This window comes from Aythya marila, assembly GCF_965140915.1.
Source record: "Aythya marila genome assembly, chromosome: 1".
Taxonomy (NCBI): Eukaryota; Metazoa; Chordata; class Aves; order Anseriformes; family Anatidae; genus Aythya; species Aythya marila.
The window spans coordinates 122,863,066-122,881,131 of NC_139042.1; the positions used below are offsets into that span (position 1 = coordinate 122,863,066).

Below are 18,066 nucleotides of genomic sequence, written 5' to 3' on the forward strand. Positions count from 1 at the left end.
TATTAGAAGTACCTGAAAGATCTCACACATGGTTATTCTAGAATAACTAGACTTCTTTAAGTCTGCATCCTGTTTAAAATTAAAAAGTTCTTAAAGACAGTGGGGGAGAAATTGATTTTTTCTAGAACCTATTTTTATTTATTCAAGTTTAAATTAAGAAAAGAAACAAGTATCACAACTCCATGTTACATATCCGTTATTCCCAGCTGATATGTTGAAAAGGAAGATTCTTCTCTAATCTGGTCTCCCAAAAATTTCTTTAGCGTCAGTGTCAAGAGGCTGAACAACAACAAGAGGAACAGCATTTCCTGTGTACCTGGACGTTCAAAACTGACACATGATATATAATAATTAGCAACACAGAATTGCTTTTAACTGCTTCATACAGCAAAGAGAGCTCTGCCAGGCAGAGGATCTGAATTGCTCTCAACAACTTCCAAAGGCAACGTGAGCTGTCAGCAGGGGGTTGACATCAACAAAAGGAACAGCTCGAGCTTGAGATGGAATCCAGCCAGAATTGCAGAATTGCAGTCATCTCCCAATAACTCATCTCAAAAGATAAAACACCCTTGTTACGAAGTGGTCTAAATTTAGAATTAATTAGAAGGCAATGTACAATCTTCCAGTATTAGACAAGCTTGCTTTAGGTGAGAGTTAAAAAGGCATTTTCAGCTCCTGCCTTTATTTTACAGCTTTTATGAAGATGCATCTCCAAATAGAAAATTTGTCGTGTTTTTAAAGATGCCTTTTGAAACTAAAATTGAATTTTAAAATTACTTCCAAATAAGCACACAAAGAAGAAAAATTACTCTTATTTCAGCTGTATGGTCATGTTGGGACACAAGGGAAAAAGAGGGTTGCAGTAGAGGTGCTTTCAAGTGGTGTAAGAAAAATGTAATACTTTAAAGAGGTACCAGTGCTGGGGATGTAATACTGAAACTCAAATCCTGCGTTCATGTGCCTTGTTCTACTGCTTTGTGAGAAGAATGTGCCAGCGAAGAGTCACATATCTGTTGGTACTCGGAGTTATATGACTCATCTCAGGCACATTCTTCTCACGAAGGACAAAAAAAGATGTAGTGATGGAGTGGAGGTGCCAACCAAAGGAATTTGGCATATCCCCAGCTTCTGAAAGATGCTATTATTAAACAATGCATCTTAGTACACTGGGTATGTTTGTAAGGCACCCAAACCAACATAAATGAGGATATTATGACCCCACTCGTTGCCTTGTGCTGGCAGTACAGCACGTAGTGTGCTGACCTAGCATCAAACTAGCCCTATTTAAAACAAACAAACAAACAAAAAAATAAATGAAGTAGCAAACTTTGAGCCATATATTTAAATAACTAACTGCACGATCATCAGTCCTCTTGCAAAGGAAGGGATGAAGATATGCAATTGAGAATTGGGTCAGACTGCAGCAGCTTCAATTGAAATGATTTTAAAATGCTGCACAGCCATGGTCATCTACTCATCTTCCAGCCCACTGGCAGCCTAAGAATTCATGGTGATCCAGCCCCTGTAGTCCAGGTGTGAATGTGTTATCCCATGATCTCACACTCTTAAAAAATCTGCAAAGCTTTCTTTCCCTTACTCTCTATTGTGTTTAAAAAACTCTTCTGGTATACAATGGTAAAGGATATTATGATACCAGATGAACATGGCACAGCAGTTTTACAGGTGGAAGTCTCAGAGCAGTTTGACACTCATCTAGCTTTCCAATTTTTGTATTTTTAACATAAAGCTATGTTACAGGCCAGATCAAAGATGGGAAGAATTACTATGCAAAATACAACTGGATAGAGTTTTACTGAAGAGACAAAGAGAACAATCATCTAATTGGGCTAGGAAAACATGACACTTTCCAAGTACGTATTAGAAACACAGGGCTTCCTCAGGTTTTATGTCTCCTCCTAAGCACTAAATGGACACCACCATTATCTAGTGGTCATCAGGACTGTAGTAGCCCACTGCAAAGACAGGGCTTTTGAGCTGACTACAAAAGAGAGATGAGTGCCACATCCCTTCTAGTCACCATGCCTACCCAGCACAGCTCCAAATATTCATTATTTGGACCCCAACAAGCACTGAAAATAATTTCTCCTCTTCTTTGAGCTAACTGAAGGTAAACCATTAATGACATACATACACAACCTCTGTCCCAAACAAACAGAAAATTCTTGGACTCAAACACATCATAGACTTATAACTCAATTTCATTAATTGGAATATATTTTCTCACTGTGAGAATCACTGCTTACTGCAAATAATCTGTCTGTGGATTGTCATCCACGTCAGACAAACTAAAGCTGCAATTTTACCTACTCACTCCCCAGTCACTGAGCTAGGTAGAACAGTCCAGACTGAGTTCCTAAATCCAAATCAGACAGGCTCTGGATGAAGAAAAATTGTTCTGCTTTCCTGTACAGCTTGTCTGTTGCATAGGAAACAGCAAATACAAATGATCCCATAATTCCACATGTACTCAGATTATGTAAAAGAAAAAACTCATCCCCCCAGTGGTGAGGCAGTAGCATTTTACCTAGTGAGTCCATTTGGTTTTCTTCTATTAGTCTATTGATGAGGCCATTGGCTTTCTCAATGGTGCAGACAGCAACATCCAGAGAAGAGAAACGTCCAGCTGGAGAGATGCTTCCCATGTAGCCTTCAACTTTCACATCCACCTCCTGAAACAGGGCCTGTTTTCCAATGACACAGAATGTTCTGCCAAGGTTACAACTGAATTTTGACCAATGCTTGCTGAAATCACATAAAGACTGCATTCTACAACCACAATCCCTAACACTTATAATGCCAACTAATCAGGTTAAAACTGTAACTCAGGCAATTATTACTAATTACCCCACACACCACTGTCATTTTTTTTTTTTAAGACAGATGAAAAAAATGAAATTTTCATGACTCCCAGATGAAAGTCAAAAAAGAGTGATTCCTTTTCTTCCAATGAGTATTACTGCATTGCCAAAGCTTTGGCACATTATGCTCTGCATTAACAAAAGGTACAAATATTATGAAGCAGATGGGTAGGATACTATACGATTCCAAGTGTGTGCAGCTAAAGCCAAACCTTAGGCCAGAAGTAGGAGGACACAGCATAGATAACTTTCCAGCTTTACAAGATTAAAGAAAAAGCTTTTCTCCATTATCAACCACTACAAAGTAGCTTCTGCACTTGGTAACATTTCCTAGCAATTTACAAGGTAAAGGTGCCATCTCAGTTCGATAAAATACAAAATATCTTAAGTGTCAGAAACTATAGAAAAAAACACCCACTGATTTTGTTCTCGCCTTTATTAATTTTTATTTGGCACATTAGCTAATGGAAACAGTATTTGATAGGAACACCTTTCAGAAAAAAAAATTGTTTGTTTTAAAAAGACTGCTTCCATTGTATGTTTGTTTCTAAATATCTGAGATGAGGAAGCCCAGACATACCTACATTCTGTCAAAATGTATTTTTAGCAAAGTGAAATCAAAAGCAAAACATTCTGCTGGAACACCCAAAGGAAAGCTAAAATAAAAAGTTTCTTTCTGATTATGCTGACACCACCCCTTTGCAGTGTTTTAGACACAATCTCTAATTAGAAAATTCCTTTTAAGCTTGCATATTATAAAATCTGCCAATGCATGCAAATAACAATACTCTAACAGTCAAAAATAAAATATTTTAATCTACTCCTTAATTATTTGTTTTATTTTATTTTTAGAAATTTCCCTTTATGGCTAAGTCTTTCATTTTTTTTTCTCAAACTTAATTTAAAATTTGATCTCATTCTACCACAATTCATTTCTGAAACTATATTGCAAAATTATTATTTTTCCCCTCAAATCCATGCAAAGACTTCATTTTAAAAAGCAACTATAAGCCAGCCATTTCCTCTCTTTGCATGTTACTTACCTGCAGATAACATTTCTTCTCCTTGGCCACAGAGACAAAGGGAAGGATGAAAAGAGCTTTCTTACGGGTCTCCAAGACTCGCTTCAGAATGAGCAATTCTGCAACAAGAGTCTTTCCGGCACTGGTAGGAGCTGAAAAACGTATTTTATTTTTATTATTATTAATTTTTAAAGGAAAAAAAAGTTGTCCAAAGAGTAAGCATCATAAAAACAGAACAGAAAACAAGGAGAATTTGGGGCAAAGCTCTTCAGTTGATTCCCATCTCATACAGTCACAACTACACTTGTAGTTATCCCAATAAAGGGTCAAGAGATCATGATCCATCAGATTCATGTCTCTCCAATTTAGAGACAAGGATATCATGTGGACTATGATATCACAAGAACCATGGAAGGTGTGTAACATAGTGGGGCATAGGCATTACTCAATAATCTGGCCCAACGTCTTCTGCAACCAAGTAATAAAACTCAAATGAACGCCTAAGAAAATCACCCTGCCCCTACTTCTAAGCTGCTCTCGACCCCATTGCTGCTCCGTGACCTTCTTCCCATGTAGAGTAGACACCTAAGTTGGTGTTTCCCACAGATTTCTAGCTCACCAGTCCTGCTTCTTCTGCTCCCTGCACCCCAACGTGTTCTTGTGAATGGCACTGGGAAAGTCAGGGGGATCGCTTCTGTGAGATGTTTGCATACCTGAGTAAACCAGGTTCTTTCCTTCCAAAACTTGTCCAAGCATTAGGCATTCTGCTTGCCATTCAAACATCTGCACTACTCCCAGACTGTGATATTTCTCCAGAACTGCTTTCGGAAGACCCCAGCTTGCGAGGAGCAACTTGTCTGCTTGGTCTTCAGGAACATTTACTTGCTGGTATTTCCCTTTGGGTGGGAAGAGGGGAAAAACAAACAAACAAAAAGTATCATCCTGTATCCTCCTTCAATCTGAGGTCATCATTTAGGTCAGATACTCAAATGTCAAACTTCTTTACAAGCTCTGTATTGTGAGGAAAGGTAACGAGAAACTATCTCCCCCATATTTTTCAATATTTCCTATGAATGTTTTACCCTTCTTCTTATCTCCTGACATCACCTTGTCAATTTCTCCTCGTATTAGGTTTTCCACGTTCAAATAATTTCTTCACCAAACTCTCACTCTGATATTTGCTTTTGAGACAGAATAGCCATGACCAAATACAGACTCAAGCAGAATTTCAGCTGTGATTAGTGTAACAGCATTACAAAGTATTTGCCATCTCATCCTTACTCAGACTGTTTCCTTTTTAGATTATTGCTACTGATCCTCCAGTAATCCATGCAGATTATAGAACTGCCCAAGCTCTTTTTTTGCTTTACAGATGAATTAAAATAACTAACATAAAACAAACAGGCAGCTCAAGCTACTCTGTACAATGTGTTGCTTCTGTTTTTCAACACTGATTGGTATCTTTACCACATTGCCAGTTCCTCTAGCTTAATTAAGTTCCTTTCTGCTTATTTCTTGTCTTTATAACCCTAGATAACTTTGTGCTGGCTACAAATATTGCCTCATCCCTGGCTCTCCTTTTTTCCAAATCATTAGGATAACTCAAACCTTTTGTCCTTTTCCTCACCTGAGACAGAAAACAGATTTCTGATCCAAAGCGATGCCTCCCCTATCATCCACGACTACTTAGTTCCCATAGCAGCATTTTGCAAAAGACCTCATCGAAGCTATTTGAAAAACAAGTCAGTGTGTGTACTGGCTCTACTGTACCGATTTCTACCAGCACATTCAAAAGAAAAAATCTAAAAGGAATTTTCCACCATTGTTGTAACAGTGGAAGGGCAAGGTAGATCAGAAAAACACTGCCTGCTTATGCTTGTAGTACTATGTACTGTGTAGCATCTAGAACTTACATTTAACGTATGAAAAACTGCAACCACCTTCCTGAGGTTAACCCCAACCTAGCAATCACTGGTACTTGACCACTGTCCTGTGCACAAATACATAAAAAAGATGATATAGCTCAGGTCTGTGATAATCAAAACACTGTACAAATACTGAACAAAACATTCAGCACTATTGGAAGTGAATAACAGCATGCCACAAGGAGAACAGGCTTCTCATAGGGCATTTAAAGGAGATCAGGTTTGTTTATCCTTGACTGCCACCAGTATGGCAGAATTAGGATTTGTAACCCTATAAAAGAGTCAAACAAAATGCACAAAGGGATCTCAAGTTTCTTTCCTAAAGTTAAAAACAGTGAACAATGCGTAAAAAGACAGCTTGAGTAAAGGATTACATGATTCTAGCGTTGGAAGAATACCTTGAGATTAGCACCGAACATAAGTTTCAAAACTTGTGCCTTAGGAAACAAGTTTTAAAGACCCACGTATACAAGCGTACTACTGCACTAACCTCTCTTACCCACTAGAAAAATGCTAAGAAAGTCAAAATGAGGATGAGACACACTGCTGGATTTAAATACTGGGCATTTAGATGTATCTGAAGGAAAACCCTTGCAGAATGTGGGGTCAGGGGGACACACTGAGTCCTCCTGGAGGAGGTGTCCTGAGGAGACACGCACATCGCCTCGCTCAGCTCCATTCACAGGAGCTGACAAAACTGCATCTTGCAGCACGTAGCCACGCTGGGGAGAAGACGCTACCTGACTGCAGAAGTGGCTGGGAGATGAAAATCGTTTAGAGAGCGATAAAAATATTGTGAGATGAAGTTAGGAGCAGCTGTGTCAAACATGTTGCGCATATAGGTGAGATATCAAGCAAAACTACCGCACTCCCCTGCCTTTGCAGGTATCAGGGCACTACACAGGAACACTTAATGCCATGTTTTTATATCTAGTCCATTTCACCAGCTTCTTGTGCTCTTGAATCAACTCCAGCCAGGCGCTCCTCCCCGCACCCAGGCCGTACGGATCGCTGTGCTGTGGCAGCACCTAGAGGCCAAGCCAAGCACAGGACCCGCCGTAGAGCAGCACCCAGCAGCACCGTGCCCGCCTCCAGCCGCCTCCCTTCACCTCCCTAGCGGGGCAGCAGAGCCGAGGAAGCCTCTCGGAGCCCCAAAGCACCCCCCGGCCCCGGAGCGCACCCTCAGCCGCAGCCCCTTCCCTTCCCCTCCCTCAGGGAGAACCGGGCAGCGCCGGGCGCTCCCCCCTGCCCTGCCCGATGGGCTGAGGGCGCCCACAAGCCCAACGCGCCGCCGGCAGCCCCGCTGCCCTCCCAGCCGCTACCTGGAGAGCCGCTGCCGTGCAGGGAGCGCTGGAGGCCGGGCGGGGGGCTCAGCACGGCCGGGCCGGGGACATGAGGGCCGAGCGGTGCCCCCCTCCCGGCCCCGGGGGCAGCGGCCGCCCCGCCGCCGTTAGCGGGGGCGCCGCCATCTTCCCGCCGCGCCATTCAAACGGCGGCCTCTGCCCCCAGCGGCCGCAGCGGGCGGCTCCCTGAGGTGGTTTTTTTCTTCCCGTCCGTTCCCAAAAAACAAATTCGGTCCCACTGACACCTTTTGCCTCTTCCTGGCATGCCCCTAACACTTTTGTGGAGCTGTACGCAAGTGTGACTTGAGATTCTTCCCGTATTGCTACAGACGCAATGACACTAACCTGCTTTTACACCAGTAACACCGCTTTTATTACTCTTCTTCCATCCTAATCGCTATTGGTTTTCTTTTTGGAAGTGTAACAGCTTTGGTTACTGAGGAGTGTAAGCTACTCATGTTTTACAAGTGGAAGGTGGAGGTAATTAACGAAGCAAGACACTGCAGTCTTCCTCAGAATAACAAGTGCATCACAGGCACACAGGCTTACCTTGTGAGGCTCAGCATCCTTGCATGAAACAAGCTGAAAAGATAAGCACAGGATAGCACAAACAGACTTGCCTTCTATGCTTTTAATAGGTCACCTAGCCAGAAATAATCTCTTCAGATTCTGAAAGTGTACAACTAATTTAACTTCTCCATAGACATCAATATTCAGGCATTAGAATGAAGTCTATACAAACAGGTGCTCACTTAAAGTAAGCTCTTCAGTGTTTCAAAGCCCAAACACCAGAAAAATGCATCATATGTATTCTAAGGTGATTTTTCTAAAGTGATTTTTTATCTGATTTGATAGTTGGAGGATATATCCATCCTGCTGCTCTGTAGCCCAACAGGTAAATGCATTAAGGGAACAGAGGCATACTTAAACCCTCAGCTGAGGACTCAGCCGCAGACGGCAATTCCCAAGGCAGGTAACAATTTCCTGCATTAGTATGAAAAAGATTGAAGAAAATGCTTCAGTAAAGATTCTTACTTGGTAACAATATATATATATTTCGCATCAGGAAAAAAAGACCAGAATGAGCACTGTTGATATTCGAAATGGTCACAGTATAGACACGTTGCACTGTAACATTTTGTTTTACAGCTGAAGCACAAGAGATTATTTCCCAGCATTTCATTGGACATGAAGTGATATTTCATGTACTCCTTGCACGTTTAAAAAAATATATTTAAAGTATCTCCACTTTACTTTTTTCTTTTCTTTTTTTTTTTTTCCTGACTGAAAATGTTAAACTATTACAAAGTTTACAAAATTTAAGGACTCATTCTACCAAAATGGGAAAAAGGGCTAACTAGCAACTAGTCGAAGAATTTGGTTCCGTAAGTATGTGCACAGCTGGTTCATCAAGTCTCTGTTCTGTCCTTCAACCCAGTGCATTTCTACTAGTACATCATTTCCTTCTTTCTTCACATTCATTAAACACTTGAAAAGAAAACATCTACTAGTTTCTTTGGGACTCTGCCCTTTTTCAACTGCTGGATTGCCAGCTTCCTCTGAAGGCTGAGGTTCCTCCTTCGCATTACTGGAACCTTTGTTACATGACGTTTCTGCCTGCTTTGCTTCTGTCTCCTCCTCCTCCATGTGCTCACTATGTTCTTCTTTGGCAGCAGATTCTTCCGTTAGCTTGTCATCTGCGGTCAAGTGGACATCCTCATCGGGTGCCATAAACCCTGTTTCAGAGTCTTCAGTCTTGGGTTTTTCACAGTCCGAACTGTTGCTCACCCTTTTCTGGCCATTTTTTTCCTCTTCCATTGCTTGAAGAACGTCTTCAGAAGCTCGAGGAAGTTCTCGTAATTGCCTTACTCTCTCTCGCTTCTTTCTCCTCAAATGAATCCAGGAGTTTTCAATGGCAGTCACAAACAGGCTAACTTCATCTTTTCCACAGGGAACACGCTTATGCTGAACCTATTGCAGAAGACAGCAGAAATTCATACTATCCATACTATGCTTTAAAGTAAGATGTTGTTCTAACATCTAATATTTAATATTTTACCTTCAGGTCAGCAAGAATCTTCTCTACCCAGGCTCTAACAACAGCAATGGCTTCTACAGCATCCCAGCCCATAGTTGCAGCTTTGGTGGATAACTCTTTGACTGTAGAAGCCAAGACTGTAAATGTAATTGGTTTCCGAGGTTTTTCTAACTTTCTTCTTTTAGAGGGAGGTGACTAGAAGAAAGAAAACCAGCATTAACACCAAAAAGTTACATGCTGTGCAGTGTTAGCGGGATGACTTGTACTCAGAATACATGTGGATTAAGAGTATAGCCACTAAATTGTCACTGACACAGCCTGTGCTCCACTTCACTACAAGGAGTTATTAGAAACCTCTGACAGGGGCATGATGGACAGAGGGAGGGATTTTATCTTCAGATGTTAAGCAAAAAGCTTTTTTGGTTCTTTCAAACTATTATCCCTCTGTGTACTGACAAAGTGTGGCTGCTCTGGGGAATCCACACCTGATTTCTATTCCTAAGATCCACGTCATGATCCAAGTTTACTGAATGTTTACTTGGAAGATCTTCTCTAAGGTTGGTTATTCCCTATACTTATTTTCCAGTATGCACTCATTTGTATCAAAAACCAACTGACTCCCCTTACTGAAAGTCAACAGGCTCCATTTAAAATCATGTAGGCAGGTCTAAAGCAGCTAAAAGTGTTTCCATCTATTTGGTAACGATCTATATGTCAACTTAAAAACAAGTTCTCAGAGGGAAATATTAAGTTCAAATCTAGGCCAAACCTCAGTATAGTTTTATATATTTATATAAAATATAGTTTATATTTTTTATAAAACTATAGTTTTATTAAAAAATTATAAACTATAAACTATATAAAAATTATAACCTATAATTTTTATAAATAAATATAAACTTTTTACAAACTATAATTTTTATAATTTTTATTAAAAAAATATAAACTATAAACTATAGTTTTATAGTTTTATAAAAAATTATAGCTTTTTGAATTGTCTTATAAGTGACCCTTACTTTCACTGAAACACACAGGAATTCCCTGCAGGCTTCTTTTTTCCTCCCTAAACACAGATACACATGAATTGTCGGAAACACCAGCTAACAGACTGGGAGCCAAGACAGAAATGCCACTGTCCACACAGCCCATCCCATCAATATTCCATTCTGAAGAACAGCTTGTTTCCCAGCAGGTGCATTCACAGCCCATGAGGCACTTCCTCAGATAAGAGGCCCAGACAATCACAAGCCAGCCAAAATCAAGCTACTTACAGGTACTTGTACGTCATCATAGAAACTCCATGCCAGTGCCCATCTCATGGTGCGTCCTTGACAGAATTCTGTGTGAGTAACTTTAGGAACCTATGCAAAAACAGCAATATAAAACTTTATTTTATATCAATGAAAAACATTGTTCTACTTTGCACATTTTCAAACTAAATGAATTTAGCATAATTATTTTCTCATGACAGGAATGGAGATTCCTTCTGGCGTAGTTCATAGATGTTAGTGCCACTTAAAGCTGGTCAGTACCCAGGCTCATACCCATAACCAAAATTTCTCACCTGTGTCTTTTGAGGGCTCCCAGTTCAAGTTCAGAAACATGCAACACTAGTCTTTCTGTGCAGTGATCCTGCACACATCTGTACTCTGTCTCTGGAAAAACACATCCTTTCTCCTTGTTCAGGACCTGCTCCTGTTCTACATTTGAATGCTGAACCCATTGCTGTAGCAAAGGAACACAGAACAAAGGGAACGAAGGGCTGCAAACCCAAGCCCTTCACTTTCTGCAGATGGCAGAAATGTGCTCAGTAACATTTCTCTCTCTTTTGCCAAAAAAAAAAAAAAATCAAGTTTGAACTTATACTGTATTTAAATATAAAACTTAGATCCAATTATAGTGTTTAACTAGACTTGCCACATATGCTGTAAGGCATTTATGTATGGTATTGATAATGTGCTACGTAATAGCAAGGATAAATATCAACAATTCCAGCTGACTCTGAAGTATCATCAGCTCCAGAGCATAAGCCCCAGCTCTGCACAGCAAAATAATCTTAGTTTTGAGAACTGCCTTCAAAAAAAAAAAAAAAAAAAAAAAAAGAGGAAAAATCTCAATCCTAGAACTTCTCCAAGGTTTATATTTCTAATTCTATCAAAATTCTTCCTGAAACATGCTACATTCTAACCTGAATCACAAAATAGCATGTGCATGGTTGAAACAAATGTAATACCAATGCTATTATAATAGAGATTATGAAAAAAAATGAATTGGTAATATCAAGAATACAAAAGCAAAACCTCAGCTTTTCTGTAAATGGTTGGCAAGGATCTCTCTCATTTCACTGAGGTGCAAACAATGCAAGAATAGGGAAGAAAGTCAGATATGTCAAATTTGGTGCCTACTTCAGTGTTTGCTTTTTGCACTGAGTTTAGGGATTCTCTACGGGTTGTAGTTCATCTTTCTGATAATTGATGTCACCACACATTCTCCTTCCTTCTGCTCCCCACCATACATACGCAAGGAGAGATCTCATAACTCATTTTCTGTGTAGGGGAAATCATAAAAGACTATCCTTCCTCCAGCAAGCCATAAAAAAGTCCTGTGCACACCCTTCTTGCACGAGATATCACTAGCACAAGGTTTCGTTTTATCTGGTGCCAGAATTGACCACAGAGAAAACAATGACAGAACATAAAAGTTGGTAATTAACTTTAAACTGTATATATCGGTTGAACAGGATCCTTCAGTTCATTGAAACTATTCCAACATTCAGAAGGTGATTCAATGAGAAAAGGCTAGGTTGTAAAACGTTTGTCAGAGCAAAGCAGGAATTTTTAAATGGGGAGGTTACAGTATTAGCTCAGAAAAAGGATGGATGGAGGATGTCAGAGGCCATAACAACAGCAAGCTCTTCAACATACAGGAAAGAAGACATCACAGAATCACAGAATTTCTAGGTTGGAAGAGACCTCAAGATCATCGAGTCCAACCTCTACCTAACGCTAACAATCCCCACTAAACCATATCCCTAAGCTCTACGTCTAAACATGAGACTTATTTCTTTAACTAAAGTTCATTCAGCCTTTTCCGGGTCTTTCCAGTTCTTTGTCTTGGCAACTAACACCAGTTTCAACTGTTAGCGAATTAAACAAATAAAACTACATCTTTAAAAATAAATGTTGCAATTTATTTTGTCAACCAAATAGATAGATTGCATGCTAGCTAAAAGGAAAGAAAGCAAAAAAATGTTTACAACAACTTTGTTAAGACTTTTAAAACAGAAGCCCTTTAAGTTCTAGGAAGGATGAAGACAGTTCTACAAATGACAGACGAAACAGGAGAAAAAAAAAGAAAGATGATAGAGGACAATTTATCTATCATCTTTGATCTTGCAGCAATTAAATCTCAACTGCTTTGAGTGCTTGCCTAACAAGGATCACATTTTTTTTCTTGTAAATGATTCAAAAATATCATTCAATAATAATTACACACACACATTGGAACACAGTGTATATTGAACTGAACATATACAGGACTTTATAAGAACTTACCCCCTGGATTCGAAGTTCCTCTTTCAATGGTGCTAAACTGCATTTCTTTCCCAGCATACAACTGTACCATCTGCAGACAATATATTAACAAAGTGTTTTATAAACATACATCAACTGAAAATAACAAAAAGAACAACTTGGATCGGAAATCTGCATGAACAATTGAAGATTTAAAAACAAAACCAAAGAACAAAATTACACTCTTCAACAGTGACTAGGACAAAGTACAACATGAATCAGGATAGGAGAAAAAATGGTAAGGGAAACGCTGATTTTTAGAAAATGCAGTAAGACTAATATTGAAATGGCATCTAAAAAACAAGAATCATGTCTTGAACAGTGACTTCATGTGGAAGATATTGCCCCTTAAAATAATTTGTTTTAATTTCTCCACTTTCTCTGGAGGTGAATCAGCGTGAAAAGGAATATTCAGTTATTGATAATCATTTTGGCCTAAGCAGCAGACCTACTGACCACCAATTCTGCTCATTCATAACTCATTATCTGGGTTCCCATCACCTAACCCATATTTCACGAGGGGAATGAAAAAAAAAAGAAAAAGGGAAAAAAACTGAAGACATTACATTTTTTTCTTGTTCAAAAGGAGTCTTACTGTGATTTTTATTTCAGCTTATGTTCACCCAAGATAGCATCCAGTACAACACTGCCATTCAGTAGGTAAAGCTGCAGTTACCAAATTCAACCATGAAAAGACAGAAGCTTCTAAGCAACGAACAGATTACTAGACAATGACATAAAACCTCCTATCCCAGAAGCCCCTAAGAATACACACTGACCATCTTCAGCAAACGCGTGTGCTAATTGAGCAGCAAGCTACAACTTTCACTTCTACAGGTTTTTGTTTTTTTTTTTTTAATCTCCTGCCTTTAAATATTTCCCATATCAACCAGTACTTGTTTGATGTTCAGGAACAATTAATTTTATATAAACTGAGACCAAATTATTGCTGTGTACATATCATTAAAGAAACTAAACAGATAACACGGCTCCATTCCTTACTTAAAATATCACTTCCGCACTATTTCAACCAAAGCAGCAGATAAAAGTTTTAACTGGAACAGAACACCTACCGTAACCTCTTTTTCAGTTGCAGACTATCATGAATAATTCTTTTGACAAATTCCAGCTCTCCCCCCTCCGCCATGATTTCTGTAATCCCTCCTGTATTTACAGAACTTGGAGGAGGACGCCGTGGATTTCGAGAGTTTACTCCCTGGATAAGAACAAACAGTTGAAGTGACTGTAATGAAATGCTGGGTAGGCTCTATTTTCTAAACTTACTCTATAAGATGGCAAGAACTCATGAAAAAAGTCTACTAGTCACCCTCCACTTCAGATGGGGTAGTGGTTAGTTTTTCAATATCTCTTTGGGGCAAGGGGGTAGGAAAGGAGAAAACTTCAATGCTATTTTGCAATGGTTTGGGATTTTCCACTGAACTTTCCCCAAGAGATGCTGTTAAATTGTTGCTATCCTCCCACTCGCTGATTACTAGAGTAAGTGCTTGCATTAGTTTGCTAGCTTACCTTCGCTTCCAGCTGGTTGGCAAAGAAGGGGGGATTGCACATGCAGAAGTCATAAATGATCTCAGATTCTTCTTTCAGTGCATCCATTAGAAGAGTTTTCTGTGGTACTTTAACCACTAATAGAAAACAGATGGAGTCAGTACAGAACTTTGTATTTTATCTAGCGTGCATTTTGTGTTTCAGTCTTTCTTCAAACAATGTATTATACTAAAACTGCACTTAACAATACAGACACTTAACAATGTCTACAAAAAACATAACATCAGCATGCAAATAAAGACTACGTTAAGGATTAGCATATAAACAGCCTTTAAGCATGACACAGTAGTAATGTGAGACATTAGTTTAAAGCAATAGGAACTGCATGAGTTACACTGAGCTCTCACATACAACCACAAATTTAAAAGCTATCAGAGATCAAATTTATTAAAATACCTTGACCTACCATTATATAGAGGGTGCTGATTTTTTTTTAAACTAGACAATAAATCTTGCACATCAACCCATTCCAATAAAATACACATGCAACTCCACATGTTTTGTGTTTGTTTGCTTTTGAAGCTTTAGCATTTATAATTAATTCCCAGGATTATCAGTTCCTGTTTTGCACATATAGAAAAGATTATTTTTGGAAGAATGTTACTGACAGCAGTATTTCACTGTCAGACAAAAAAACAATACTTTTTTTCCTCTGGGAATAAAAAAAAAATACAATACAATCAGGAAATCAAGTTACTGACTACAGTAGCATATCAGCTCTAGCTTAACAATTCAGACCCAGGAGTTAAGAAGTTGCAGGGTGGGTAGTTTGGAGGCAGCCGCTTGCTACAGGTGCCCTCAGGGGAACTGCTTTGCCTGTAGCTCTAGTCAACAGCAGTCAGTCACTCCAGCTTATCACCTTTGGCACTACAGCTTCACCTGAGATATCTCCCTTTGCCAGAGATTTTACCAGTAAAGTGAAATACCACCACACCACTGGGAATCCTAAGAGCCGTAACAGAATACTGCCATTGTTCCCCCACATCGAGACTTGGATCTCAAGACTGACATGGAGGACAGGCTAAGAGGAAAACATTTAGGTAAAAATGTTTCAAAAACTAGCAGAATCGAAGTTTTTATTTCAGAGATGAATCATGGACTGGCTTTATAGTGTCTAGGGCTCCCACAGAATTTTTTCCATCCTCTTGCATTCTACTACTACCACAGGTATTGTTAAGACCTCGTTCAGAAATGAGGTCTGAGGCCTTACTCTGTACAAGCAAAGCGTAGGTACCAGTATCATGAGAATTATTTGAGGGGAGCAACTCCTAGCAGCAGAAATAGCATGAACTCTTAAGAAATACTTCAATAGCAGGAAAGAAGAAAAAAAAAAAAAAAAAAAAACATGAAGAGAGAAGAACCCTCTAGGATAAAGCTTAACTTTCCAATTTTTGTAAAGATGAGTAGTTCTTTATTCACACTTTCCATTCTACATAAGCTGTGATTTTCTGGTTTAAGCATAAGCAGACCTTAGAAAACACTCTGTGTCAGGAAAAACAACAGAGCATGTTATTTGGCAAGAATACTAAATCTGATAAGCCCCTGAACATTGCAGAAAAATAGGACACAATATTTGTATGTTAGTACATATACTATTACATCATACCTTTTATAAGATCCGACAAGTTATTCTGCTCCACGTTCTTCTTGGCATAATTGAAGCACATGTCATCCACTTCTGTTGCAAGAAAATACCAGCCATTCAAAGTTGATCCAAGCAACGGGTATATGCAAGATGCCCCCGTCCCTGAGGATGCAAAAAGCCATGAACAAGGCAAAACAGTGTTATACACAGCGTAGCTGTTAACTATGTACTTTTTACAACAAAAAAGGAGTAATTTCAAGAAAACATTGACCACTGATCACCCATTACTTGGTTATTTAATGAAGCTTAAGTAGTTTAAAACACAGCGTTGTCAAAGATACGTCTATAAGTAAAGAACATTGCAAACCTACCTGGAACTAGTTTTCTAGTAAACAATCAACTTATTTTCTTAAGCTATTATTTGACAATAATTAATTTATACAGTGAAAGTTAAATATATGGTTTTACTAAAAAAAAAGAAAGTAAAAAAAATTCTTCTGCATTTTTCTATTATCTATCATGAATAATTTTACTTTTATGCATACAGCAACCACACATATACACAAAAAAGTGACATGAGACTTTTTTTTCTCCTAAAGCCTAAAACAATAAAATGGGGGGGGGTTCAATTAAGGTATCTAGAAAAAAATATCCAGACATAACTTGGTAACAAAGAAAAAAACTTTCTAGCACAACATGAATTCTTTTAAAATTCATGGCACATCTTGGCAGTCCAATTACCAGTGACAGTCAAACTTAGGATTAAAGTTAATGGACATGGGTAAAAAGAATAAATATCTCACCGCTACAAAAACAGAGTTCAGAGGTACAGCAGGAGACTACTATTATATGGACTTACTGAAGCATAGAAGAAAAAATCAGTAAGCTTGCAAAAGCATGCACAATTATTTCCAGAGCACCTCTTATGTTATTCTTGGATGACCTACTGCTTTCCCTAAATGAGAATATCAAAACTGACTGCAAACTTTTTCCAATAATTAGGTAAGTTAAAGGATCTCTCTTTTACTTAGCTATTTGCTACAATGAAGTCATTAGAAATTGTTTTTGAAAACGCTACCTATTAGCAAATGTGTTGAAGCTGGGTAACAAGTTTAAGAGTTCTGAAAGGAAAGCAGATGTGCATGCACCACATGATGAGATAAACTTAGAGCTTGTCTATTGGAAACCATGCTAAAAATTAAAGAATTAAAGAATTACATTGGCAATAAAGAGAAAAAATGTAGCCGTTCAAGGGAGTTCAGGGCCACAAGGAGCCAAAGCACTGCCTGCTAGTCATCCATGTGTGAGTGCAGAGAAATACTGCCCAAATGAACTACTAATGGGGTTAGGTTGCCAGTTTCAGCACCATGACCTTCCAGATTTGCTTCTCAAAAGCAAATTTGTTTGTTTCTCATCGCTACTGATGCCTAACCGCTCTCATCGGCCCCTTTCACCCCCAGCAAAGGCCGAGCTAACCCCCGCCTACCTATGTCGATCCCCCGCCTCAGCACGGCCTTGTCGGCGCCCTGGTGGCCGATGAGGTCCTCCACCCAGTGGATGTAGTTCAGCCTGAGGGGCACGGTGGGGATCAGCCTCTCCAGGGGGATGTCGATGGTCAGCCCGAAGTCCTCCTTCAGCAAGGTGCAGGTCAGCGCCCTCACCGCCTCAGGGTCCTTGAAGTTCAGGCTGCAAGCAACAAACAACGAACGGCAGCGGCTCCGGCACCACCCCCGGCCCTTCTCCCCCTGGCCCCCCGCTCCTACCTCACCCTGCCGGAGAGGGTGGTCTGGACGTGCTGCCGGAATTCGGGGTGTTTGCCGGCCAGGTAGGCGAAGTCGGGCGGCTTGTCCTTGTAGCGGTTGCGGGCGTGCATCGACTTGTTGAGGGACATGGCGGCCGCCTGACGGGGGGCGCTCCCCCCCCCCCCACCGCCACAGCGCCGTGCGCTCGCCCAAGCGGCTCCTCAACGGGCCCCGGGGGCTGCCGGGCCGTACCAAGGCGGGCCCGCGGGGGAGTGGGGGGGAAAGCACCGGGAGGGGCGGTCCGCTGTGAGGGAGGAGCGGGCAGCCGCCATCTTGAGGGGATGGGTTAAAGAAAGGGGAGGGGGGAGTTTAAAGTCTGGGGGAGTTTACTGGG

At 40.1% G+C, this 18,066-nt stretch overlaps 2 protein-coding genes across 4 annotated transcripts in view; both read right to left on the reverse strand.

Annotated features, from left to right (window-relative positions):
• POLQ (DNA polymerase theta) overlaps positions 1-7,311 on the reverse strand; it is a gene marked incomplete at its 5' end in the record, with an annotated part of 51,896 nt that extends 44,585 nt beyond the window's left edge. For all 3 annotated transcript variants that reach the window (XM_082758121.1, XM_082758122.1, XM_082758123.1), the window contains 4 exons: positions 2,546-2,702; positions 3,923-4,053; positions 4,615-4,797; positions 7,149-7,311. In XM_082758121.1, coding sequence (XP_082614247.1) covers positions 2,546-2,702; positions 3,923-4,053; positions 4,615-4,797; positions 7,149-7,311 — 634 coding nt within the window. The remainder of the gene's footprint in view (positions 1-2,545; positions 2,703-3,922; positions 4,054-4,614; positions 4,798-7,148) is intronic.
• A 213-nt stretch (positions 7,312-7,524) lies between these two features.
• METTL16 (methyltransferase 16, RNA N6-adenosine) lies at positions 7,525-17,901 on the reverse strand. The gene is made up of 9 exons (XM_082784665.1): positions 17,694-17,901; positions 17,417-17,616; positions 15,952-16,092; positions 14,307-14,422; positions 13,853-13,995; positions 12,762-12,831; positions 10,479-10,568; positions 9,229-9,402; positions 7,525-9,140 (listed from the first exon to the last, which is right to left on the reverse strand). Exons 1-9 carry the CDS (start codon positions 17,819-17,821, stop codon positions 8,523-8,525), a joined length of 1,680 nt encoding a protein of 559 aa, XP_082640791.1. The 5' UTR covers positions 17,822-17,901; the 3' UTR covers positions 7,525-8,522.
• Between the last annotated feature and the right edge of the window lie 165 nt (positions 17,902-18,066).

Coding starts and splice junctions, on each gene's coding strand:
- METTL16 (XM_082784665.1), bottom strand. CDS start 17,821: ATGTCCCTCAACAAGTCGATGCACGCCCGCAACCGCTACAAGGACAAG. Junction 16,093..17,416: donor GAGGCGGGGGATCGACATAG/GTAGGCGGGGGT, acceptor TTGCATCCTCAG/GGACGGGGGCATCTTGCATA. Junction 13,996..14,306: donor CCAACCAGCTGGAAGCGAAG/GTAAGCTAGCAA, acceptor GTTCTTATCCAG/GGAGTAAACTCTCGAAATCC.